Here is a 26,840-nt window from a genome sequence, read left to right on the forward strand (position 1 = left end):
TGGGGGGAATATCGGCTATTGGATTTTAAAATCCTAAAATATCTAAATCTGTACCGGACTTTAAAATTCCGTATCAGTCGGGCTCTACTGTCCAGTATGCCGTACTCTGGTGATACTCACCTATGCATGTGTAGGTAGCCATGGCCCACGAGAGGGCGCTAACCTGTCCGGCGTCCTTGGACTTCCACAGGCATTGGAGTTGTGCAAATTTACTGGCTGCACTGATGAATGTGCAGAGGCTCTGAGAAGAGAGTGGAGGTCAGGCTGGATAAAGACTTGGTCTACAGAGTTTCTGCATGTTCATATAGCCTTGTGACCAGTGTCGGCTTCATTTCAAAAAGTGACACATTTCAAACACTTTCCGTAGCCTGCAAAAACTTTAAACTGTTAGGGGGAAAGCAGTTGCAGGATCACTGCTCTCACCTATTTATATGCAAAAATGCCTACAAACACATTCACCTCATTAATCATTAACATGAGCATTTGGCATTTATAAAGTCTGTGCGTCTTCCTGAAATACAACAGGTGCAATGAGGTCAGGCAAACTTTCTGTTCATAAGTCCACCCCATTACTCCTGACTGATGAGGTGCCATCTCTTTGCTCACTATGACATATACTGTGACTTATGATTGATGTTAAAGTGATTTAGTACCATGGCCAAATCTATGATCCACTTCTCCAGAGTGAGGAGCCTCCAACCTCCGACAAACCTGAACACATTATGTTAAGGCAATAGCACGTGACAAACTGTAAAAAGGTATCAACAAAGGCCAATGGGTCATTGATTTTCACCGAGAGAACACTTTCACATCCAGGACTATTTGAAAGCGATGAAAAGATACACCAAGGTGTAGATGACGCTCTGCCGCAGGCTGCCGTTGTAGTGAAGGATCAGGAGCAGAAGAATGACATCTGAGGACACAGGGTAGGTTATAACTTTAGGGCATCAACTAGGCTGCATGTTTCACAGGGCTGGGTTTGATTTTCATCAAAGTCACTGATATAGACATCAACTCAACAAGAAACTAATATTTCTGGTTTAAGAAGCTCAACCTTGCTTTTTCAGTCCTCTGTTGTTAAAATGTCGCTATTCTGTCAGTGACACTCTTGACTCGTCACATAGCCAGTATGCATTCTGGTTGGTCATTAAATAAGTCTGTGTCTGAAATAAAGACAACTCACCTTGAGCAATGAGGATTGGATATTCCAGGTATGTTGGAGGTGGGTAGTCATAGTACATCTGGTACGTAACAAAAACAATGAACCTGTAACACAGATGGTATCAGGTTATACTGCATTGTAATGTAATGTTCAGTATGATATCATAAAAGCCACGATCACGAGCAAACATGGCAGAAGCTGTGTTCTGAGAACCCTATGCTGAAGCTCAGGCATTACGACTACTGAGAGGGGAGCGTCTTGGTAAAACATATTCAGCAAACATGATGAACCAACAGTGATCAACAAACCAAACAAGGCTTCAGTTACAACAAACTCGGCCTCCAATCAGTTGTTGTCTTCAGCCAAAGAATCTCTGAGACTCCGTGGCTGAACATCCTGTTTACCAAGCTAGCATGCAGCTGGATGCATAGTGTGGCTGAGAAACAGATGCAAGGTGAAGTGGCCATGACGATAAACAATCAAAATTGTAATTCAAGTTAAAGCTGCACAAGGCAGTTTGACATGTTCGTGTCAAATGGCTGGTAGAGGTAGCTATTCGTCAATACCCCAAAATCCTGGAAGGTGGTGTCATTAAACTGCGCACAGCATGCTCATGTTCATCAACCAGGTCCATATGTGAATGATGTTTTTTTACTGTAAAGCACTAAAAACGGGAGAAATACATCTCTCTTGCTGACTGCAGTTTTTTTCCGCCCAGACGTCATTTTATCAAGGTGTGTCTGAACATGGATTTGCCACAGTCTCAGGCAGTGTCCTTTAGGATCCTAGTGGTCTGAAGGTAGAAGCTCTTCCTGAGCCTCTCAGTGCTAGTCTGTACTATCTGGTACCTTCTTCTCAACCGCAGCAGGGAGAAAAGGTCATTATCCGGGTGGTTAGTAGAACCCAGTGCAGCTTTAAGGCTTGGCTGTTATCCTGTAGCATGCACAATGGCCACAGGCTATCGCTCACCAACATATTGGAGACATTTAGGTGAGTGCAGCTACTGCCGGGCCCCGAGGAGAGACAGGACACTGAGAAATTATACAGCCTTACAGACACAAAGTTGCCTAGTCCTAGATTAATATTGATCCCAGTGGAACTTTTATAAAACCTACAAAAAAAAAAACACACACAATAAAAAAAACAGTATCTTCACTAGCCCAACAGGGAATAACAGCTGTACGTTTGAAGGCAGATTAATTCCTAGCTTGTTTAGTGTCACTACTTCCTGTTCCAGACACAAGAACTAGTTCAAGAACTGGTCTACTGCATCTGACATCCCACTGCTTCACACATGTGTTAGGAAAAACAGACCTAACTGAGGCTAAATGTCCTTTTCCTCAATAATTCAACCAACATCCTCAGCTCTGTAAACAAAGCACAATTGTTCAGTGCTAATCCTTCACAGTGGGATTATTTTATTTTTTTTAATTAGAAAGCAGCTTTTCATTGTGTGCCTTGCAGTCAGGGAGCCTCCTGGAGACAAGCTCTACATGTCTTATTTTACACTTCATCTAAACAGGCTTTGAATCTTTGAAATAATCCACCAAATAATCATTCTGAATAAGGATGTGCTCCTTATGGGGTATCTATGATGGTGGAGCAATAATACAGGGCCTAACATATTACATTTGATTCAAATAAAAGGTAGGTGGTTGTTCAGATATTTGGGATTCAGTAGCAGTTTAATATCACGTTTAAGGATATGTGCGCCCTTACCTATAACCAAGGCCACAATAGATCCCACACATTTTAAACTGAGTTTGGAGGTGTGGTTCTCTCCACAAGAGATGTACACGGTGAGGAACAGGAACACTACATCACGTCAACATTACACAGCTATAGTAATGAACGCACTACATATCACATTGGACACAATTATTTTTATTTCCCCCATACGTTGCGCACTTTACAGATCAAATAACGGCATTTACCCAGTCAACTGAAATAAGTTCTGCTAAAAATCACATACCCGATCAACTCGAGCAGAAGACTGTTGAGGCTGACTCCAGTCGTTGATTTCGCTCTCATCAGTACAAAAATCTGCGGGAACTTCAGCACCATGCACACAAACAGTGTGCTGAAATTGGCGACATGCAACAAAGTATCCGACTGCATTGTTTGGAGATAGATATGACAAAATGTGAACTTTACAAAGTCAGATCTCAGCGGAGTTTGCTAAAGGTAGCAGCCAGGTGCTGCTGCTGCGATGTCGCCAGTGTTAAGACAGATGCATTTAGAAAAGACTTTCCGGCTGAAACTTTCAACATAAAATAAAGTAAAAGCTTATTTTGAAATGATGCCAAAATATGTTTATGTTGTAAAAATTAAAACATAAAAAAATGCTACGTTGAACATATTGCAAGTCTATAATGAGATATTTTCCCTAACCTATAGAAGAATAGATGGACACACTTTTATTTTGAAGGCCAATTTGTTTGATTTCCTTTATTATTCTGTGAGCTTGGCAGTTTCCCGTCAGGCGCGGCATCTTTTCTCACTTCCGTATACATCCACTGAGAGCTGATTGGCCTGTTTTGCTCACAAGTTAGAGCAAAGCATTTGAACATGGGGTGTTTCTTTCTTCCTGGTTTCTCATTTAAATTAGTGCGTTTCTTCAACATTCTTCAAACTTCACTGTGAGAACAAAACCAAAACCCCCAGCCTGCAGTCACATGATGGAAACATGTAAACACTTCTACTAAAATACTATGCTATAGCCTAAGCAAACTCTCCACCAGTTTTTTTTTCTTCAAATTTTGTCTTTTAAATTAAATCTTATAGCAGGCTATAATCTGCTGATTGGTATTGTATTATTGGTATTATATATGAGTTCAGTACATCCAGACTTTAAAATTAAAAAAATCTTTATTTCAATGAGAGACTGACTTCAAATACAATTTTGCAACACCCAGATCATGCAACCATTTTTTCAAATTTGTTAAGGACCAACATTTTAATTCAAATTTATGCAAAGGGGCAGTGATTTATAGTCTGATAAGATAACAATATACAGAATGGTATTTTAAGGCAGCTACAACGGTAGACTACAAACACCTGAGAGATCCTGCCGTTCATATAAAGTGCAGATGACTATCATGAAAATCACATAAATGACAGGAACGTAATACTAAACCATGGAACAATGTGGCTTACAGGTCCTAGCAAGCAATACGTAACAGCTATTTGGGGCGTTTTAAGTAGAAAAATAAACTAATTTAACACCAAAATAAGATATATTCCAATAGCATCAAGGAAGATTCTTGTGCTGTACGTTTTATGATTGGGCTGTTTTTAAACTCTATGCTTTGGTGTTTTGTTATTTGTCTCTGGCTACTATTTGAATGCGCAAAGAAATGTAGAAGTGATACAACCTTTCACTCACCCAAATTTGCTCAGGTGTCTTGTTAGATTATCAAGTATCTGGTTAGATACCCGATGGAGCTCGGATGACATGAATCTGATCTTCCCTTCTCACCTGTCTTTATCGGTGAGCAAATGCCTTCAACATTAAGTTTTGTACTCCCAAAACCTATGAATAAACACAATTTCTAGATGTAAAGTACAGTGTGATCAATGTAGGACATGCTTTTCTTTTTACTCCTGACTCCCTCCCTGGTATGGCTTCTCAGTAGATTTATGTATTTTATTTAATATACACACTTCATTAAAATAAGAACAAAAAAAATTACAATCCCAGCCTTGCAGAGTCCAGGAAAAAAAAGACCAGATGTACAGAGGTCCAGATGTAAGATGACTTGTCTTCAGAGTGCTCTAGCAGGGCAGCATCTCTGGATCCAGCTTGCGTTTGTGATGGCTTCTGGACCAGAGTTTCAGCCTGTCCAGTCTGACCAGTTCACTCCCCAGCGGAGTGGACAGTCTGCTGCCAAACATCTGGTTGGTGGTGTTGGGGATGCGATCAGAGAAGTGCGACACGTAGCTGGGTAAAGGCTCCTCTGACTTCAGCTGTCCCTAATACATGGGGGTAAAGTCACAGTCAGATGTTTGTTGGCAACATCCAGCTGTTTAATGGCTTGCAGATAAAGCTGACATTAAATTCATCAGTCATCATTCCTTTTTTTCTTCTTGTTGTTTTAATTGCACAACTTTGTATAGCACTTTGTTCAACAGTGGTTGTTTTAAAATGTGCTTAATAAAAATTTTTTACAAATTGACTTGACTTGTTTAGACAGGTTTACATCAGTTTAGAGGGAGTGATGGTGTTTTATGAAAGCTGCAGCATCACACTGATTGCTGATTTAAAAAAAAGTTTGCATCATTGGTCAGTTTGTTGTCAAAAAGTTTAATATTTTAGTGCACAGTGGCAATAGCCTATTTCTCATTCCAGGATGTTCTTAGCATAACATTTCAGGCTGTTGGTGAAAGACCCTGAAAATATTAAGGCAAATTTTTTGAATACATTCAGAGGTTTAGCGCAGGAACTGGTGTTGAGATGTATAGGCCTAGTTCCTAATTTTACATCTCTACAATATCTAGATTTGTGATCTGTAAGCTACACACATATTTAGTCTTACCATCTGATCATAGTTCCTGAGAAAGTCCCAGTTCTTCTCCCTGCGGACCATAAAGTAGGCTATTGGTTAAGTTGGTAGGCTGTAGCTTAAAAGACCATATAAACTGCCACAACTTCAGTTAGCTTAATAGCCTACTTAAGTTTGTTCTCAGCATTAAAAAAAATAAAGTCTTGTCATCCCCAGACTTATTTTGAGGTGTTAGTGGCAGTGAGGAGTTTGTGAGGGTTTTGCTTACAGAACAGTTTGATTTTCTAATAAAGCCTACTCACCATTCCCGCACTGCTCTCCTCTCACTCCATACCACCTCTTTCCACACTTTGTCCAGTTTGACGGCATCGCTCTTGTCCGGCTTCAGCTCCGCGAAGGCCGCGTCTCCTTTAGCGGATCTCGTCCTGTCCGCTGGTGGCTGGGTCGTTACCTGCCGGGTCCCATTGTTTCGTTCCGGCAAGGTTAACCGGTAGCCTGCAGAGGACACGCGCCTAACATTGTCCATTCTGGTAACTAGATTCAAAGGAAATGCAGCTATTCAGTTTGTAAAAGTCAGCATGGGTTTGTTAATACGATAAAAAAAAAAACCCCAACCAAATCGTGGTTTATGCGCCACTGAGCGGAGTGTGTTCAGAAATCACTGCCAGGACTGCCGTTTTGTTTACGTTTCCATGGAAACGGTGTTCAGGCAATCCAATTCAAATGGGTTTTATTGACATGGGAGACAGAAGTTTACATTGCCAACGCAATGAACAATAAAAAAAGTAACCTACATAAACGGGAGTTAATCTAGTCTACGTTTAACTAAACTAAAAATCAAGACAATTTAAACATGCCACCGATTAGTAGGCCTACTAACGAAACAAATGTTACATGAACTTATTGACATGTTATTTGCTTAGGCCTAATTGGTAGCAAATTGTGCTTAAGTATTTGAATGTCCAGAGGTTCTTAATTTTGATTGATTTGATTCACTATCTACAGCCACTGAAAAACATTTAAAAGCCCCCCCCCCCTCCATCATTCATGCTGACACTCATACACAAGTGGCAGGTGTGTGGGAAAGTATGAATGGCTCAGTCTGAGCAGACCCAAACTTAAAACCCAGTGAGACATATGTCAACCACCAAAGGGCAAGATCAGATGCATCTACAGGTGCTGAGGGCTCTTCAGGTTCAATAAATACTAGCATCCATCCGTGAAACTGCCTTGAGTGGGCCCTTTTCTTACTGGGCATCCAAGGGAATTGTCCAGCACTGCTGCCCCGGGGAAATCACCATCTGCTGAATGAGAAGAGAGGGGAAGTGTGGACTAAGCACCCCAGCCTCTGGCAGGAAGTGATAAGTGAGGGTTTGGACTTAAAATGTCTCCAATGTACAGTCCACCTCTGTTGCACATAAGACACTGCATGTTCTGTTAAGAAGTAGTTTCTGGTTATGGAAAAGTGCATTTGTCTGAGAGGACTAACAGTGAATTCTGTTGAAATGTAGCCATTCAAACTGACATCCTTAAGTTGATTACCTGACGTTTATAAAGGCTGTGTATTGTAGAACCTTTATTTTTAAAACCGGAAAACTACACTTAGCGCCTTTATTTTGAAACAGGATGTACCTTAGCTATGTAGCTTACGGGGATAATTGACGGAAACTAAATCCGCCACTGGCTTTCTAATCATTTTCCTCATGAACGAATTGAAACGGGCAGCAAGGTCAAGGTAACGCGATGTGTTTATGTACCGTTAGCTAAATAGGACATGTATTTCTGTTTCTACTTGTAAAGTGCATTTTAAGCAGGTAGGACACTTGGCCCAGTATCTGTGCATTAACATTAACAGTTACCTCTGAGGAGCTAACGTGAGTGAACATTAGAGAGAAAGCGCTTCATCTCTCTGGCCAACTTTTCCCACAACACATGAGCATCACACCGGTGGCTGCTAACTGCTCATGTTTACCAGGCGTGGAAAATACGAGATAACGTTAGTGTAACGTTAGCTGCCTGTAAGCACGGCTTACCGCCGGCTTTATAACATATGCTAGCCGGCTAACCGTTTACGGTCAACTATAACGTTACAGGTTAAGTAAAATAAAATGTGTTAACAGTCGAATTCAATAAAATGAGTGTTAAGACATTTGATGAACTAACGTTAACAAAGCTTCAGCTGGCTTCAGCGCTGCACACCTGTGAGACGAGGGAGTGGTAACTTAACGCTAGCTAAAGCTAGGTTGATGCAGGCTAAAGTGTCACAAAGTGCTTAATAATAAGCCGCCCAATATAAATCATCTAATGATACCAAACAACCCAGTGTTTGTTACTAACTTAAGTTGTGTAGGAGTCATGGAACAATATTTGTGTAGCATAGCTATAATGTTTTAGATTAGTGGGATGCACACAGGTGTTTTCAATGATTGAAAACAATGATATGGGGTATTGGATCTCACCAAGTGAGCCATGTGCAATTTAACTATTTAATTTTGCATCTTGCCCAGATAATGGACTATGATTCTAAGGAAATGTTTGTGTGCACTGCCACAATCTTACCAAACACTTTCTTGTTGTAAGGATGTTGTGTCCAGTGTGACATTCACAATAAAATTCACATACACCACACAAAACGGGTGGTTTGCACGTCTGTAATAAGTAGTCATAAAGCAATGTGTTCTGAGTTATCAGTTTGAAAGATCTGAGTCACATTATCTGTGAGGATGGGTACAGGGTGACATTATGGGTCAGACAAACAAGGAGAGGCTTATTGCAAAAGTAGGCCATTGTCTTTCAAGTCACACTGCAAAGTCCTAATCTCTAGAAAGCCAGTTAGTGATCAAGAGAGGCATGAGGAATTTCTCATCTCACTCTTTAGCAGCACGGAAGTTGGTGCTGAATAGCTGTCTAAAATTACAATTTATGTTCTCTGTTAACATAGATCGGTTCAGGTATTATCAAGAATGAAATCTATTTCATGCTTGTTTTTTCTTGGTGTGTGTTAATATAATGTAGTTTAAAGCAATAACCATCTATGTGACCACATACTAGGCATTTCCTAGTTTCTCATAAGAAAATGGAGACTGCATGGTGAACTATTAACATGTACTTGACAAAATACAGTCTCCTCACCTCTTCAAACATCCTGCAGCAATCCTTTATTCTGTAAGACTAACTGGAAAACACCTAGTTAGTACATGTGCTACTGCACATGTACTAACCATCCCTTTTTCACAGTTTAAAGTTGGATTTTGACATCAGCATTTAGCTCCTGATTAGTGTAACTGACATTTTTTTAAATCATTGTCTTACATCATTAACACTGTGATGTGAATATGTTCTGGTTTCTTTACTCTATGACGCACTGAAACCATGAAAGCCTGAACTGGCTCTCTATTTCTAATGAAAGTTGTCAGATGCACTATGTTATCAGTATTGGTTTGATTGGTATTCATGAAACGATCTACTGATATTATCTATCTCTCAGTCATCATAATTGTTTTGAATAGAGAAAAAAAGGATTTGAAAATGATCTGATTCCAGTTTCTTAAATGTGATGGTGGTGGTTTCTTTACTCCTCTATGACAGTACAGTGAATAAAGTACAGTAGTGAGTAATACAGTAAAGTGAATAGATGTTTTGGTTGTGGAAAAGACATTTGAGGCTTTGGGAAACACTGATTGTCATTGGCATTTTATAGACCAAACAACTAATTCATTAATCACAAAAATAATTGACAGATTAATCAATTATGAAAAAAATTTTTTGCTAGCCCTTGCGTAGCAGTTTTACTTGTATAGATTATCTAGCCTTACCTGCAAGGTGACCCTTACAGCTCTACTATATTTTCACATTAGGATTTTGGCTGCGCATACAATTGCAGTTTATGCTATAATCAAAAAATTAATTATTTACTAGGCCATGTGATAATGTCGTGTAAAAATTCAAAAAGCAGATAGGTTTTAATGTCTTTTTCATGATACAATCTTGAATGTCTGTGGACTTTTATCATGAAACTGTTTCCCCTTTTACATGACAAACACTTCAAGGTGACTTGAAATCAAACTTAGATTTAAAACTGTTTTACCAATAATAATGACTGGAATTAAGTGAAGAGTACAATAGTTTTTTTTGACATGTCACATGTGTTAATAATAAAATTAATAATGGCTAAGTTCAATTTAGTTGCTTCAGTTTCAGGATCCTAATATTGTGAGCTGACTTCCTGTCACACTGTCATGGTTTAGCTCCAAAGTATTTTTTTGTCACTGTACATGCGAGATTCAGCTACATCTCTCCTCTAGAGCTGGTAGGGGTTCAGTCTCTTGGCTATGGGTGCTTTAGCAAGGTAGATGTGTGCTGTCAGGGTGTATTGGAGACTGGCCTTTAGAGTGAACGACAGTCGTCCTAATAACAACCACCACTTTGCTGCCCTTTTATGCTGCGTTTGCTTGCACTGTCACCCTACAGCCACATTCTCTGCATTATGGGTCTCATGGGTGACTAGTCAGATGAGGCGGCAGTGGGGTCAGCAGTGCACACAACTGCAAAGTGAGAGTGACATTCCAGCCGGGGAGAGTCAGAAGTGAGAACACCATGCCTGCTCTTGAAAGTGTTGAGGCTGTAAATAGCCACTGGACCTGGGAGTCAGGGGATCAACAGGGTATAACCAGAGAGAGGGGGTGTTTTTATTGGAGCGTGAAGAGGGGACAGTCTATGTGATTGGGAGTTATTTTGGAAGCAGCTTGGTTAGATGTTCTGCTGGACCCAGCTTGTGTCTCTCAATTTTACCTTAGCTGGACTGGGAAGCTCTCATGGAGATCAACAAGAAAGAGGACAAAGGAGAAGATGACAGTGAGTTTTGATTGGTTTTTGAAGGTATAAGGCTCAGTGCTGCCTTTTCAGGCTTAGGCCTGTGTGTGTTTGTGTGCGCTTGTAGTTCAACCTCTTAAGGTTTCTGTCCTTTTTCCAGTTTCACTTTTTAATGTCAGTGTTTCACTTTACTGCCTATGTATTTTTGTCCAACCAGTATATTCCACCTTGAAATTTAATCAGACACTTTTCTGAGTAACTAACAGTTCCAGGCCCCCTTTAGTGAGAAACTGATTGTTTTAGTGGGATGGTGCCAGATCACCTGAAAGCTTCAGTGAAGTCATGTCGCCACATGAAGGACGTGGAGTTCTCACTGCTTTGTTGAGATTAGACCTACATTGTGTTCTCAGAATAGGCCTTCTAATATTGTTCTTGCCGCAGGCCCTGAGGGGGAGATGACAAAGGAGGATGTTTCAGAGCCTGTCGAGGGAGACCCTGTGCTGGGCTGGGCCTCTTCCCATCAGCGTCCGGTTATCCACCAGGTGGCCTCTGCACCTATGCCCAGTGACTGTGGTGAGGATCCCCACGAATGCACCCATTCAATACATATGCACAGTGGAGCTTTTTTACATTTCAGATTAATTAACACCCTCACTGCAGTACCGAATAGATTGGAAATAAACATCTCTGACTCTGTCATGCAGTTGAAATGATGATCAGCTGATGACATTAAAAACTATATCAGTGAGCTATGGTTGTTGAGCATTTGATCAATGCACCACTAGACAAGACATCAATCAATATTCAAGCAATAATAATCATGTCTGAAATGATGATGTTCATCCGGAGGGAAGTCATTAACTTCGCTGACCAATGATTCCAGGTTTAGGATGACATGTCTATTTCTTGCTCATCTCATTTATTATTATAATCATATCATGGAATCTTTTTTTATTTCTGAAATATCAGAATTTCAAGTAGTAGTTGTATTTAGTTCCAGTTTTACTTCTTGGTGTCTCATGTAATCCAGTATTTTTGACAACTGTATACAACTTACAAATGAGTCATCTATTCCTTAACAGTTGATTTTGAAATGGAGTGGAGTGCTGACATTTAGTTTTTCCTCATGAACGAAATCGTGTGGTCATTAATCAGCATAAAGGGCTCTTCAATTGAGTCCCCTTTTACTGTTATATAGTCAGTAAAACAAATGCCGAAGGTTTATGCTGGCTAAATTATAAGTGTTGGCATTCACTGTGAAAGGCCAGGCTTATTTGTTTTCAGCCTCAGTCGGGTTTTCTAATGCTTAATTTGGGTCACAGCATGCCATCCTCTGTTACATCTGAGTTCATTCGCTTCTGCAAGCACAGCAAGGGCATTTCCCAAGATAAGTAATTTGATTGAATCGATTGAACAGTCTGTTGCAGAAAGTTAATGTATGTCTGTGCTGCAGAGTTTCACACATGCTCTCTTCACATGTGTATACAGTTGTAAAAGGAACATGAAGCTTTGGAATCCTAGTTCCACTAAAAAGGTGAATTGCATTACAGTTAAAGTGTAGGTTTTTGTCCCTCTCACCACTTCCAGAGTTCTCCTTCTTTGACCCCAGTGAGCCGCAGTGCAGGGAGGTTCTTCTGGATCCCAGCACCACCATACCAGAGCTGTTTGCTGTCCTCAGGCAGTGGGTGCCCCAGGTTCAGAAGAACATTGACCTCATCAGCAATGAGGTGACGCCATCCAGCGTGTTTCACTGTCCATGCTTTGATATTGTTTAATTATATTACCAGTACAAAACTCAGTTTTTTGGTTGTTGGTCGAGGCCCTGCCAACCCACCCCAAGCACCTCCACCCACAGTTACGCAAAATAGCTGCAATGCAGTTAAGTGCGCAGAGAAGCACTTGTCTCACTTAAAAAAATCTACCCTTGAGAAATAAATGCCTCGTTTTGATGTCAGTTTGCGCGACAATTCTCATCCAAATTTAAAGATGAGTAGAGTTATAAGACGCCCAGCTTACTTTTCATTCATCAGGTCAATGCCCTCTAGTTTTACTTTATAGCCTGTTATGTAATATTTCTGCACAGTGACACCAGTGGTCCTTAGTGACACGCTGCGGATCTCTACTTTGCACAGATCCTAAAGAGAGGCTGCGGTGTGAATGATCGAGACGGTCTGACAGATATGAGCCTCCTGCACTACTGCTGCAAGGCTGGGGCCCCAGGCATCGGTTAGTATTGACAGGGATGTTGAATAAACACACTCAGCTGGAATGTAAATGTCTGTGTGTTAGTTTATCTTGCTACTCTGACCTCTGAACATTATCCTGCACGAGTCGGCAAGCACTGCTATTCATCAGTCACGGTCTTTAGAGCTGACATACTGTGCTTCCCAGCGCACACATACCTGTATCCCTCCTCTGTTCCCCAGGTGATGCAGAGACAGCAGCCAGCTTTGCCAGACAGCTCCTTTCCCTGGGTGCTGATCCCAACCTTCGGTCACGCTGGACTAACATGAGGGCGCTGCACTACGCTGCCTACTTTGATGTGCCCCAGCTTATCCGGGTGGTGTTGCAGGCCTCCCAGCCTGGAGGTGAGAGCAGAGCTGCCCACACAGTCTGTACAGGGCAAATATTTCTATTTTCATAACCAACTGCAGTGTGGATTAAGGCTTTAGTAATTTATCTTTTTCCTGACAAAGTTGCCACTTTATTAGGTGCACACACAGTAACTACATTCAGTACAATCCAATACAGCAACCCTGCAATGCAGCCTAACTTTAAGCAGCTTATCATATTCAGTTTGTGTTGTAGGTGTCAGTCAGAGAGTAAGGGTGCTCCAATCGATCGGTCACCGATCGTAATCGGCCGATAATGGCTTTAACTAGTTTGATCGGTGGTCTCTAAAACGGCCAGTCAGAAAAGCCAGTCCGATGATGCAATACACTCCGGACAAATTTTCAACAGCAGCTAAAATGGTTTCACTAGGCTACGCAGTCTGAGCAGTTTTCAAAGCTAGCTAGCATCAAAGTCCTTTTCAGACAGGAAGCAGTTAATCATTTATAATGAGAGTTGAGCACCAATCAGACAAGCGGAGCAACAAGCAGGAGCGATCATGTGAAATTTTCGCGGCTGTGCACATTGCTGCATTTACTTTGCGACGACTCCCAGACTTTTTTCCGCGTTTAACTCCCGTTTTATTATCAGAAACAGTTCCAGCCCGTTGTCGGTCAATGCAACAAAAAAGCTGGTGTGGTTATTTGTCTGTAGTACTTTCTTCTTTCGCCAAATCTTCTGCAACTGCGGAATAGACCATCTGCTTCATGTTAACACCGGCCCACTCATGCCAATATACGAGAACGGCCACTAGATGTGTTTTCAGTCGTTTTAATATGGACGGAGATCAACTCTGATACGCAGCTAAAACGCTGCTGTGGACGGAGAAGATAGTTTTCGTTATAAAACTGTTTAAAAAAACTGTAGTTGTGTGGATGCAGCCTCACATTACCCTACTCCTCTCTCTACTCTTCTCATGTCAACCCTCCAATTTCCCCCGGGATTCTCACCCGGTATCCTCCCGTTAAATGTTTCCCCGTAAATCTCTTGTCTTTTTAGCCTTTACAAAATCAAATAAGTGTTTTCTACTCTCTCCTCTGGTAAATCCGATGGCAGTAGGCCATGTGAAAGATGTAGACCGTGCTTCTTGCACAAGGATTTAATAAACGAAAACAACCCACTGAAATAATTAGGCCTATACTAATGGTAAACCATATGAAATTATAATAGAAATAGTAACTATAAGTAATATTACCAATATACTAGTATAATATACTGTATATGGTACTTTTATTTATTTAAATGTCCCTTATTTTCAAATCTCATTAATGAGATGACAGTTATGACTCCCCTCTGTGGCCCACTCTCCCTCTCTCTGCTCCTCTCTCTACCCCCTATAGCCCACAGAACCTGCCTGAGCTTTCCAGAACAAAAAACGGCTACTTTAGAGTTTATCATCGACTCAAGATGCTGTTTGTTCTGTGTTTTGTAGTTTATTCCACAGGAAAGCTATATTTGTTAAGCTATAAGATGTTCACAGTAACCAGGCGAAGGCTGCTAGGGTTTAAGTCTCTAAGATGTAGAGACTGGAATTTGTTGCCCATGTTTGCTGGCAATAAAATAAACAGTTGTCATTTTATGATACTTTATCATCTGTTAATTTTAATTTTCTTACTTAATACATTGTTTTTAGGACTAATTAAATAAATATACTGTAAACTGTTACATGATAAATAAAAGGCTTCAAATAGACCTAGTGATCGGTATCGTACGATAGTGCTTTCAGCAATCAGTGATCGGCCCAAACAATCCTGATCGGAGCACTTCTATCAGAGAGGTGTTGATTCTACTCTATCCAATTTATAAAAAGTCACTACTCGGCAGATAAAATCTTGTTGATGGTGCTGAAGCTAGGATATCGTTACACACCGTATGGACAAAGTACTACACAGCATCCAAACCTGTTTAGGTGTGTTGGTGATGGTTGTTGAGCACATGCCTTTTGTTTAAGTGTAGGTTAATGTAATTTTTTTTAGTAGCCCATATTGGTCACTTTTTAGCGAGCTGCCCAGGTAATCTTTGTTAGATTTTATTTTGGATACTGTGATGCACTACACTGGTGTTGAATCCAGTTTTTTTTTTTTTATGCATAGTCTACATAAAAATCAAGCTCTAATGCCATCTCAAGTATGCCTGAAGTGTGTGTGTGTGTGTGTGTGTGTGTGTGTGTGTGTGTGTGTGTTTAAAAAAAAAATAAATAAAAAGACATGATATTGATTTTGCATTTTCACTGAAAAAAATATAAAGATTATGATCTTTACCAAAAAAGGATGTTCCCTGTCTGGACAATATGGTTTGTAGACTGGGTCATCTCTCATAACGATATGTTGTGACACATTTTACCATGGTTATATGCCTGTGGTTATTGACAGAAAGCAGTCTTTCCCCTAGGATGGAGGTGAAGCAAAATATTTGTCTGAATATAAAACCTTAACACAACATGTCTCAGTAGCAGTGCTCCTGTGTCCATGAGCATGTGGTGCACGTTAGAATAACTTAAAATTCCAGTTTTACGTGAGCTTTGGATTAATGGTATGGTGGTGGGCGTGGTAGTCATGGTTGGGGTAGGGGAGTTTGGGGGTCCTCCCCCAAGAAAATTACACGTTTCCAATGAAAAGTATTTAATTTCACATCATCTTGGGCTGTTATTTTCACCATATCTCTGAACAAATAGATGGGAAAGCGAGAGCAGATAATAAACAACACCCAAAGATCAGTCTAGTGGGGAGGAACTACAACCTTTAGATTTGGGGAAAGTAATTTGGTTGCTTATGATGCTCTCCACAGTGATTAGAGATTTATGGCACAGCATGTTTTGGGCGCCACCCCCAAAACCCTCTTAATATGACCTCAGAATCATTACAGATACGATTGTTCATGTTTGCCTTTTGAGTCTTCATTTTACAGCTTCTGACATTTATCTGTAGACATTAATATAAAATATAGGCAACATGAGAAACCTCCCTTCTGAGGTGCATTTTATTTGCACGTTAAAATCCAAAAAGAAACGTCTCCTCATTAGCTTAAAAGGACTAGTTTACATCACTAGTTTGCTTTACTAAACTCAGCTCCTCCAGTCACCTCCGTCCTTTCTTTTCCAAAACCACTTTTTCAGACTCCCCTGAAAACTGAAAAAGCTGTAGGCTATACCAGTTTTGTACCTGATGTTGTCAACATTGGACAAGTAGGTAGTAATAAAATACAGCTACCAGTTGCTTTCTATAAATTGAGCTAATGTTAAGTTACATAGAGCCATAAAACACAGCCTGCTGAGGAAGCTTTCTTGCTCAGCTGCACCATCTGAAGTGGAGAGGAGATGTTAGCTACTGCTAACAGGCTTCACTTTTCCATCAGTTGGGGAAACAACAGACTTTTCTTGGTCTTGAGAAACTAATACACTGTAACTGACACATACATTTACTGCCAGAATATTTTCCCCAGCTCGTGTTCACCGTCACTGTCTTCCACTCGGACAATCAAACACTCGCTTCACACCTCCCAATTCCTTACAGGAGTTACGCTGCTCTTATAAAACCTGTCATATAGATGTTTTGTGTAGAACGAGGAGAAGAAGCTAGCCATGCATTGAGTGTTTTCGTGCTCACACAGTGTGCGAATGAAAACCATTTGAAGCGCATAGTTTAGTGATCGTGGGAAATTTCAGTAGCGGTGGTCATGATTCAGCAGCGCCGCCCCGCTGCTCCTGAATGCATATAGGGGAAACACTGGAAAGAACTGATATCTTAAGTAGACATACTGAGCTAGAAAATGACTCCTGCAGCAGAACAACATGAACTTCTTAAGCTGTGAATGAGAATTGTGGTAAACTAATGAGAGAGGGCAGCATCACAGACCATGAGTGCTCACAGCATGCATATGTAAATACCCTGAGAGACTAGAAGAATGGAAGTCACCTGTTCACTACAGTTGTTGACCACATTTGGCCTTCAAAACAGCTGTGAGATGCTGTAGCAATGACTTGTGTTTTTTTTGTTTTTCTTTTCTTTACATCGGTCTGTGTTCAAGTTTTCAGGGGGTTCTGGGTTTTACTCAGCAAAGATAAGATAAGTTTATAACCATGACAAACATGAATAAATCCCCAATATTGTCCCAACGTCTTTCATGTTAATTTGCCATGGTCTGTGTTTTGTAGTCCACTCATTATAAATCTTTGCGATTTTATGTCTTCAAAAAGCTTTGCTGACACGGTGGGGCTTAAACCTCCCAGCACTCATGATCATATCAGATCAAGTCTGGTTAATCTAAAAAGTCTATTCTCAGTGCGATGGAGATGGTGTTAATGTAGCAGTACTTACAAACCCTCTATAGGGGCAGGAATTCAGTTTTTCTCTCATAAGACAACATAAAGTGTAAATAAATGCACAACAATCTCATAGAACTAATGAAAATGTATAATACCACTCTCTCCTGAATGACTTCTTTTTTTGTAGAGGTAGATGCCACCTGTAGTGATTTTGACTTTGGCACCGCCCTACACATCGCTGCGTCCAACCTGTGTATGTCAGCTGTCAAATGTCTCTTGGAGCTGGGAGCCAACCCTGCCTTCAGAGTAAGTTACATTGTTCTATTACACACACACAGGCGAGTGCTCAATTTTATTGCATCCTTCTCAGATATGGAAATGTTGAGTAGCACTATCAATGCATTTAAGTTAAATGTGTTCAGGTTGTTTTGGTATATTTATTACTCTAAGAAATAACTTGATTATTTCATCTTTATCAAATATTTTTCAATGTGATGAAGTGTTGAGGGTAACAAAAAAACGCATGGTGATTTCATCAGATTGCTTGTTTTGTTCGACCAGCCATCCAAAGTGCACAAATATTACATTTATAATGATAACTAAGAAAAGAAGCAACTCCTCACATTTGAGATGGGGGAAAAACTGCAAATGGCTTGGTCAACAAAATTGTTGTTGGTCACTTTTCAATAAATTCGGTCCCCTTAATCATTTCAGCACCACTAAATCAGCTGATATAATGCAGTCCAATACACCACCACCACAAACTGAAGTCCTTAAAAATGAAAAACTACTAAATAATTGAACCTATATTTCTGACAGTCTCAACAAAAACTGAACGTTATTAACCTCAGAAAAGTTGTTTGTTTCATGGCTACTGAATTGGATTTCATTGGATGGGTGGTGTTCATAATGTTGCTTCCACCCACTGTGTTTGTTTACAGACGTCATCAATCAGAACTCCTATAGAAATAGAAAACGCATTCCCACAATTTTCCCACTGTCAAATTCACAAAGCTTTTTTGTGATGTAATTCCACCTCCTGTAATTATTGCATAATGGAAATACATTGGTTTGATAGAGAGTGGTGCAAAATATGTCCTTATGCTCAGTTAAGAAAAATAACACAATATTTTAGTTTCTCTCTCAGGCATCACATTTATTTCATTTCAGAAATGCAGTGTTTTCTGAATCAGCTGGCCGATAACATCTAAAGGCAATTTTCCCAGACATGTTCTGAATATATGTACTACTTGAACATCTCTCATTGCTATGCCTTGGTTAAGGGGTGTGGTGAACAGCACTGACCATCGGCTATCTTAAGTTGAAGGATGTACAGCCGATTCCCAGTAGATGCTGATGTGGCATCAAGACTATCGTAAACTGTATGTTCTATTGAAAGCTCTTATCCACACCAGAAAATGCCAACATTATACTTAACATATGCAAGTGTTTCTTCCCTCCCCAGATTCATTAAAGCTGTTTCTGAACAGAAATGGTGCCTGTTCTTTGTATGCACTAATTTCCCACTGGAGGTCACCAAAGCACTACACACTATAATCCAATAATTCCCTTGCTCAAAGATGAGTGCTGAGGCTCTATATTGTTTGTGTGTGAATACAAAGCTTGGAAGGCATGTAGACACTGGATGATATGAACCAGCTTGTTTTCTAACCTTTTATTTAGAGATTTTCAGCATTACAGCAATGGATGTTTGTTCCTTATCCATTGAGGGGAGATTATTTGTCTGCTTTATTATTTAAGGTTTATTGAGTTCTTGCTGCTTCCAATTAGCTGATATGTTGCATCAGTTTCCACAAGTTCAGAAATTGCTATTTTGTTTTTTTTCTTCTAGTAATCCTCTTCATAGTTTGAAAGGACAGATTTTAGTTGAGATACAGAGCACTCATGAGGATGAATCAAAGTCACTAATTTGATAATTACTCAAAAGTAAACTGCACATGTGCAAAAAAAAGAGACTTTATGTTGCCTGGAACATGTAAAACCACAGTCTTTCTGAAGTTAAGTCGGAAATGAATAAAATAGTACATATTGCATCACTATCTGTCACCTTTTGTCAGCACCCTGTAGCATTGGTATAGGCACGTGCATTGATTTGTGATGTACTGGGATGCTTTAGCTACCAAATCTTCTCTCTTGCAATTGAAAAATGTCAGTAGTGGCTTGCAGTGGAGTACAAGGCATTATAACAGAGCCCAGAAATTCAGTTTAAAATCTTTTTACTTTTGAGTAAAGGTCAGACTTGTGGTTTAATTTGATATTTCTCTTCTCTGGCCCTGCAGAGATTCGTCACAACAAACCTTGGATGTGAGCACTGCAACGTTTTAATAAGGATGGAAAAATAAAAAATGTTGCTGGCCTTTCATGCTTCCCTTACCACATATCATATGGCTTAATTGCTATGGCAACTCATCATATTCTCCATTAGTAGCAATGTAGTAGATTGCTTACTTGATAGTTGTAGTTTCAGACTTGAAGAGAGCCACCGTTGCAAGTCTGTTTGGTATGTGATGGATTTTTGGTGGGTAGAGTGAAGTCATCCTCATTACGTTTTGCTGGCACGTAAGCCTCTTGGCTCCCATGAGTGGATGCCTGTGTTGTTATAACTTAGTTTTATCTATTGGTTTAACTACGAAAGTTTTTAGTTATATCCATATTTTTTTTATTTATTTCATAGCTCTTCTTAAACTTAGATTAAGTTCCCTGCTTGATCATCACACAGATAAAATGGTTGAGTTCTAGATATTTTCCCAACTGTCACATCACTTACAGTACAGTACGCTTACAACAACTGGTGTTTTGAATTGCACTATATTGAGAGATGCTTCAAATATTCTCTCCTCTCTATGTATGTAAATAGTAGTGGACAAAGCATTAGCAGTTCAGTACTCAAATAGACCGCATACTTTTATGTGTTGACAAAAACCGAACATTAGAATTTCCACAAAGATAGGATTCACTGCAGGGCTGCTGTATTGCATGGTAAGTTGCACAACTGTTCCTATAAACGAACTTCAAATATAAATCTTGCAGAGTCATAGAAGTCATTCCTGTCTGTTGTTAAAAGATAGGCTTGTTAAGTTTCTCAATACAATACTCAAAGGCTATATGTGCATTGAGTTACAGGGATTTGGCAAATGACATACAAGTGTTTTATTAGGATAGATAAAAATAAATTAGAACTTTTCCTTTAGCTACTGTTATAGACTGTGTGTGGCTGCTATGTGTAGTTGCCAAAACCATTTGCCACATGTCTGTGAAAGAGTGGTTATCGTGTTTCCTCGGGGCACTTAAATAAAATGGACTTTCACAAGTGATTTATTCTGTTGAATACCGCTAATCTATCTAAAGCACAAAACACTCTCAAAAATATAGAAACTCAACATTGAACTGAACATTGATCAAGATTAAAGATTCTGTTCCCAGTATCCTCGTTATCCTCGTTCGAAATGGTACATGGAACATTAGACAATGGAAAGAAATGAACAGAGTAGAATGGTGTTGAATGTTGTAGTCTGACGTCAGTGAGGTTGATATCACACTTGATATTTATCAATGTTCATCATTAAATTACATGTACTTGGCATGCTGGCAAACATCTTTGCTGGACTGAACTCTCTTCTGTTTCTTAATCTTCTTCCTACAGAATGAAAAAGGGCAGTGCCCAGCAGATGTGGTGCCTGACCCTCTCGACATGCCCTTGGAGATGGCAGATGCAGCCGCTGTGGCCAAAGAGCTTCGCGCTCTGCTGAGACAGGCTTTACCCAGACCCAGCTCCCCTCTGCCCCTTACACTGCAAGCCCAGTCCCTTCCTGCTGTCTCGGATAAGGCCAGGATACAGCTCGCCACCATGGGAATCCGACTCGGTGACCGTGTGGTAATTGCTGGACAGAAGGTGTGTGGTAGGTCGCTATCAAAAGGAAAGAACAATTCTAAGTATCTTGATTAATCCTTCAATTGTAGCATTTTCTGTCTTACTTAAATCTGTGCCAAGATTTTTCTGGAATATCCCCTTTTTTTTCATGGTGGTAAGTGAGGTGAAATTTCCCAACCCTCTATTTTGGAACGATTCACTGAATTCAAATGAGAGTACTCTTCTCCAGTTACAGGGAGAACCTATCTTTTGAAGAAAGCTATAGTCTAGAAGTTGAGACTATACCTTTTGGTGTAATACAGGGATACAAAACGATGGGTCAGGGTAGGGCTGTTGCGGTGAAATTATTCAACAGCAGTCAAGGGTGTCACTTTGTGTTGAAAAGTGGTGGGGACATAAGGGCTTAGATTAGTGGCGTGATGCTGTGGTTCTTGACTTAGAGCGGGTTGCCTCTTAATTGGAACATCGGCGGTTCAATCCTTGACTCCTCCAGGCGGCACGGCACGTCCCTGCGGCAAGATACTGAACCCCGAATTGCCCCTGGTTCCACCGGTGTATGAATGTGTGAATGTTAGTTTCTGTTTGAGCACTTAGGCTCAGTGTATGAATGTGTGTGACTGGTGAATGCAGATGTAGTGTAAAAGCACTTTGAGTGGTTGCAAAGACTAGAAAGGCGCTATACAAGTACGGAGCATTAACATTTGAGACGTGACGATGAGAGGATTTTTAGCACTATTTAGATTCAATATTTTATGCAGAAATATACAGGAGGTTTGGGGTCCTCCCCCAGAAGATTTTAAGCATTAGACTCGTAATTTCCCGCATTCTGGAGACATTTTCTGCTTCAGTTTACAGTGGAAATGTCTGTTTTTATATGAGGGAAAACTATATTGCATTGCATGTTTTCTTCTTGTGCAAATCAACCTTTCTCAAAGCAGAATGGCTGTCCACTACTGCGCTGTAGTAACGTTATAACTACATTTTCACAGAAAGCAACATGAAAAACACTTGCAGGCATCCGACACACTAGGCTTGTTAGTGAGTGAGCTTCAAGTGAGGCATACTGTTCAGTTTCTCTCGATTGTCCCTCAGTATCACAACGTCACCGAGCCTGCTAGTCACATTAGCAACGCAATATGCTAACACCAAGTTAGCTAAAGTACAAAACAAACAGTAAAACAACACAAAACACAGCAACACTTAGCTTCCAAGTATGAAGTCAGGTCACGTACAGCCCACGGCGGTCCGTCCTTGAACTGTTGCAGAGCTTGTAATGGTTGTGGAACTTCTAAAGCACTAATTTATTAATTTAACACGCCCTGAAATGTAATGTATGAACATTGTGGTCGTTGCGGTGCTTGTCATCCTCCCCGTTAGGCTTAGCCAATATTTCAGTTTTGTGGTTATCGTGACAGCCCTAGGTCAGGGGCTGTATTCAACCCATTTACAACTCAAATAGGCTTGCTTTAATAACTACAGACAAAATAACTGATGCCACTTCTTTCCCCCCCTGTTTTGTATATAGTAAAACACACTAAATATCAGTAAATACCCTCGACTGGCTTGAATGCTGCAAACTGGTCAAACTGCTCCAGTCATCCTGGATTATCACTGAAACCAGGTGCTGTCCAGGCGGAGTTCATGAACCAAACTATGATTTCTCCCAGTTGTGTCCTTGCTTGGTTTATTTTGTGTACGCTGCTTTGATGTCTGTGACTGGCTTGCAGTCTATGCTGATACCAAGAAGCTTCCTTTGGTTCAGCCAGTGAAAAAGAGTAATAACGCGTTATTTTCTGACCAGGGTTACGTTCTAAAGCATAAATGAACACGCCCACACCAAATCACAACCCTGCCCTAATCGCATGATTTGGTCTGATTTCAGCCTGATGTTTCTCTGCTCCCATTAGATTTGAAACGGCACAGACAACAAATCTCTAAAAATTCTTAGGATCTGAATCCTAAAATGTATAAATTGGGCAATAATGGCACTCTTTAACTTTGAATAAGAGATATACCGTTTTAACTTTTTTATAACAATGACTAAAAAATAAATTTAGAATTTTCACGTTTGAAAGAGGTTCTTTTTTCAATGTTAGAAATGGTGTGTTAATGACTAATATCACAACAATTTTAACTATTCATTTTATATTAATGAAAATAAAAATTTGATATTTATGGTATTTGATGAAATGATGAAAATAATGTTTAGACTATGCCAGTGGATGCATGTGATGTGATGACTGGGTGCTGTAGATTTTTTTGGGGGGAATAGGGCAGCTCTGGATTGCAGCTGGGAAAAGCTTTTACTGGACATACCTACATGAACAAATTAAGGTTAAGGTCAGCGAATCCTATGTTCCGTATTTTTTAATGTTTGGATAATAGCGCAAAACCAAAGTCCTTACGGTCATGCACATTTTCACATTAGCAATGTTTTTCTCTGTGTATCACTACAGAGACCTTACAGCAGGGAGTGCAGTCTAATCATTAATGCATACACAGCACAGATATGGTTACTCAGTGGCACAGAGCCGATTTTTATTGGCTTATGTACATAAAATGGTTGAATGGAGTTGAATTCCCTACATGTCCTTTTTTTTTAGAATTGGAAGAGAATACACAGATTTTTTTTTTCTCCATGGGATTATTGATTTGAAAAGATATATTTTACAAACACCTACTTTACTAACAAGGGCACATAAACTTGAAGTGCACAGTATAAATGGCTAGTAAAGCAATAACACACAAAAAGGGGTTGATACACATCACTTTGTGCCTGTATCCTCATCACATCAGTGCCATGCAGCTGTGCAGGGGTTTATACTAAACAAAGCCAAAAGCTCTTAATTTTTCTACTATTATATCCGTCCTCAACCAAGAAAAAAGTGTTTCCAGTTGCTAAGCAACACCATTTTGGCATCAATCCAGCATTCAGGGTTTTGTCTGACGGTTCATTCTGGCATATCATCAACATTTATCTGAGCATGTTCATGTTTATCCACCTCCAATTGTGATTCTGCTAAATGTCTTGTAACAATGTTAGATGTTTTATAATGCTCATCCTCGTTCTTGGCCGTGGGTCACCCTGTTCTCTTAGACTTACCTGTTTTCATCAAACCTCATACCATCTGTGGTGTGCACAGCTGGCAGTGTGAACTAAGCTATGTTGGTTGATTCTTTGTAGCAGTGGAAATCTGTAATGTGCTCAAGTGTCAGAAAATTGATCAATCAAGTGTAAACAAAGTGATACGCTGAAGTAGTCACATAACAGTACTGTAATTATAAGCACTTATGGAAAGTCTTGTGACCTGTCACAGTGTAATTACAGTATATGTATAATAATATCCTCTACAGCATGCAGTTACTCTTTTTGGCTGCCTCACACAGTGTAGCTGGTCTACACGTTAGTGTGTGTCTGATTACAGGCATGTTTCTTCAGCTTTTGTAGCTGGCAAGTTTTTTTTAATTTTATTATTGCAGCAATCTTCACTTCAGTACATCAAAAAAGCCCTATGAATTTAGGCAAAGAAATTCACCGATTTTTGCCCCATTTCCTTCATGCAATGCAAAGAAATACTTTAGTATGGCTGCTCGACCTAACCACCCAACTACAGTGTGGTGGTGTAAGCCATGTGTAATCCTTTTGACAAGAAGTACACTTTGAAAGCAGTGGAGATTTAGCCCCATAGGTCATATACAATTTACAGTTTTCTAACTATGTTCATGGCACAGTTGAACTTTGACAATTGGCTACACAGTGCTCCTGCTCCAAAATGAAATGAAAACCCCAGAAATCCGTGCTTTCTCTCTCTACTTTGTGTTTTAATTTTAAATTTCTAATGACTGATGTATGCCGTTAGTCATCGGGCTGACAGCTTGGGCCCAGTTCACCCTAAATTTGCCTAGTGATCCAACAAAACGAGACATCCACTGATGTGCCACAAAATCACCAGACTCCTCTGTTGCTGTCACTGCGTCAGCATCACGAGTACCTGCTCACATGCACGGTTGAGCAATATCCGTGACAAACTTTCTTTTACTACTTGCAGCTTTGCACTCCAGTCTCTACAAACAACCCCAAATACATGATATGTGACCAAAGGCCTGTGACCTTGATGGGAACATGAACTCAACAAAGTCTTAGGTTACTGCAGTCCGCTCTGTTGTGTTACAGTGCAAGTCTTTGCAGTTGTGTCACTCATTCTAAACACTCTGTTTCCATAACACTGCCTACAGTCAGCATCTCTTTTTTTGGAGGTTTGTTGTATTTTTCATCACAATTGTCTTCAATAGTGGCATCAAATACTATCACTTGTACACCAACACAGTTTAGGAAAATATTGTATGAGACGGTGTTTTCCCAATATTTATACAATATATTTCTGTGGAAAGTACTTTTCTGTTAGTCTTGGAAACAGCTTTTTCCACGTTCCTTCTTCAACACAACAGAAAGACAAAACGTTTTTTTTTTTGTCTGTGCCGTAAGCATGTGGTAAATACTATGCTACTGTGTCTTGCTAAAGTAAATTTTTTTTCATTGGTAATAAAACCAAAAGGAAATTCAGTCCATTCCATGGACTGGACCAGAGACCCCCTTTATATAGTGATCACAAACCGTCCATGATGTAAAACATGAACTTGTAGTTGACATTGTTACATGATTTCTGAGTCTGAAGTTTTAATGATGTGTTGATGGACTCTACCTAGTGCACCTTTTATTCAAGCTGCTTTTTTGAATATTACCCCAGTACACAGTATTGAATATCACCTGGAAAAATATCCTCAATATCATCTGGAAAAGTATACTTTAGCCTCTGATAGTTAAAGAGCCATTTTTCAGCAACATCTCTATCATTTTACAAGTAATCTCTGTGCCATTTCATGAGTTTTCTGTTATTCCCACAAGTTCACCAAAAAACAAATTAGGTACAGTTACTGTACCGTGGTACAGTGTTTTGATCTTGACCCCTGTGGCACACATTATTTTTTTGTTTCATTGTCAAATAAGTAATACTATTTCTTTTGTGACAGAGATCCTGACAAATGACTCTTATTAGATCAGGGAGTGCCTTTTCCTGCTCTCAGGGCTGAGGACTTTATTAAATTGGAGTGGAGCCTTAAAATTGTAAAATTTTATTGAATTCAAGGCCATAAGAGATGACATGGTGAATGGTTGGTGTTAGCCACCTTTTTATGCATTTAAGGAAGTGTGAATTTTGAAAGAACTTAAACTATCAGGGGAGTCTTCCCTGACTCAGGAATGCTGAATTTGTTTACCTTTGTTTTAAAGTAAACGCTGGCTTTTGACTTTTCAGATTTACCATACAGGTAGCTTGCAGACAAGACAGAGGCGCAGTCCCTGTGGGTAGAGGGTGAACTGTTAACACAAATGATGTTGCTGGTGTTGGGTGCTTAGTGGTAGAGGTGGCCTGTTGCTTGCCATTAGTTTTGCATTAGCCTAACTCTTGCAGAGCAGTTTACTGCTCATATTTTGAAGGATATGCATCAGGGTGAAAATCCATCCATCGTCAGCTGCTTTTCCTGCGTACATGGTCACGGGGGGCTGGAGCCAATCCCAGTTTACATCGGGCGAAAGGC

The 26,840-nt window shown here is 40.0% G+C and overlaps 3 protein-coding genes across 6 annotated transcripts in view; 1 reads left to right on the plus strand and 2 right to left on the minus strand.

Moving 5' to 3' along the window:
• Positions 1-3,389, minus strand: part of slc66a3 (solute carrier family 66 member 3) — a 6,813-nt gene extending 3,424 nt beyond the window's left edge. Inside the window, exons 1-5 of one of the 2 annotated variants that reach the window (XR_006826976.1) lie at positions 3,135-3,389; positions 1,184-1,266; positions 844-913; positions 654-711; positions 121-241 (exon numbers count right to left, since the gene is read on the minus strand). Coding sequence is in view for 1 of the 2 variants with exons in the window: in XM_046061718.1 (XP_045917674.1) it covers positions 121-241; positions 654-711; positions 844-913; positions 1,184-1,266; positions 3,135-3,280 (478 nt within the window). In the remaining variant the exon portion in view is untranslated. The remainder of the gene's footprint in view (positions 1-120; positions 242-653; positions 712-843; positions 914-1,183; positions 1,267-3,134) is intronic. The other variant, XM_046061718.1, reaches the window with a different exon arrangement.
• A 1,405-nt stretch (positions 3,390-4,794) lies between these two features.
• Positions 4,795-6,985, minus strand: lg11h2orf50 (linkage group 11 C2orf50 homolog). 2 transcript variants are annotated; one of them, XM_046063385.1, is made up of 4 exons: positions 6,916-6,985; positions 5,967-6,198; positions 5,698-5,737; positions 4,795-5,134 (listed from the first exon to the last, which is right to left on the minus strand). In XM_046063385.1, the coding sequence occupies exons 1-4, from the start codon at positions 6,920-6,922 to the stop codon at positions 4,937-4,939; spliced, it is 477 nt and encodes a 158-aa protein (XP_045919341.1). In that variant the 5' UTR covers positions 6,923-6,985; the 3' UTR covers positions 4,795-4,936. The 2 variants fall into 2 exon arrangements, with proteins under 2 accessions (XP_045919341.1, XP_045919342.1); XM_046063386.1 differs by lacking the exon at positions 6,916-6,985 and adding an exon at positions 6,280-6,357.
• A 321-nt stretch (positions 6,986-7,306) lies between these two features.
• Positions 7,307-26,840, plus strand: part of LOC123979461 (CAP-Gly domain-containing linker protein 4-like) — a 29,841-nt gene continuing 10,307 nt past the window's right edge. The window contains exons 1-8 of one of the 2 annotated variants that reach the window (XM_046063383.1): positions 7,307-7,399; positions 10,461-10,518; positions 10,918-11,049; positions 12,064-12,203; positions 12,609-12,702; positions 12,903-13,064; positions 17,538-17,656; positions 21,015-21,263. In XM_046063383.1, the coding sequence (XP_045919339.1) occupies positions 10,479-10,518; positions 10,918-11,049; positions 12,064-12,203; positions 12,609-12,702; positions 12,903-13,064; positions 17,538-17,656; positions 21,015-21,263 (936 nt within the window). In that variant the 5' untranslated portion in view covers positions 7,307-7,399; positions 10,461-10,478. The remainder of the gene's footprint in view (positions 7,400-10,460; positions 10,519-10,917; positions 11,050-12,063; positions 12,204-12,608; positions 12,703-12,902; positions 13,065-17,537; positions 17,657-21,014; positions 21,264-26,840) is intronic. The other variant, XM_046063384.1, reaches the window with a different exon arrangement.

Source organism: Micropterus dolomieu, linkage group LG11 (genome assembly GCF_021292245.1).
Source record: "Micropterus dolomieu isolate WLL.071019.BEF.003 ecotype Adirondacks linkage group LG11, ASM2129224v1, whole genome shotgun sequence".
NCBI lineage: Eukaryota > Metazoa > Chordata > Actinopteri > Centrarchiformes > Centrarchidae > Micropterus > Micropterus dolomieu.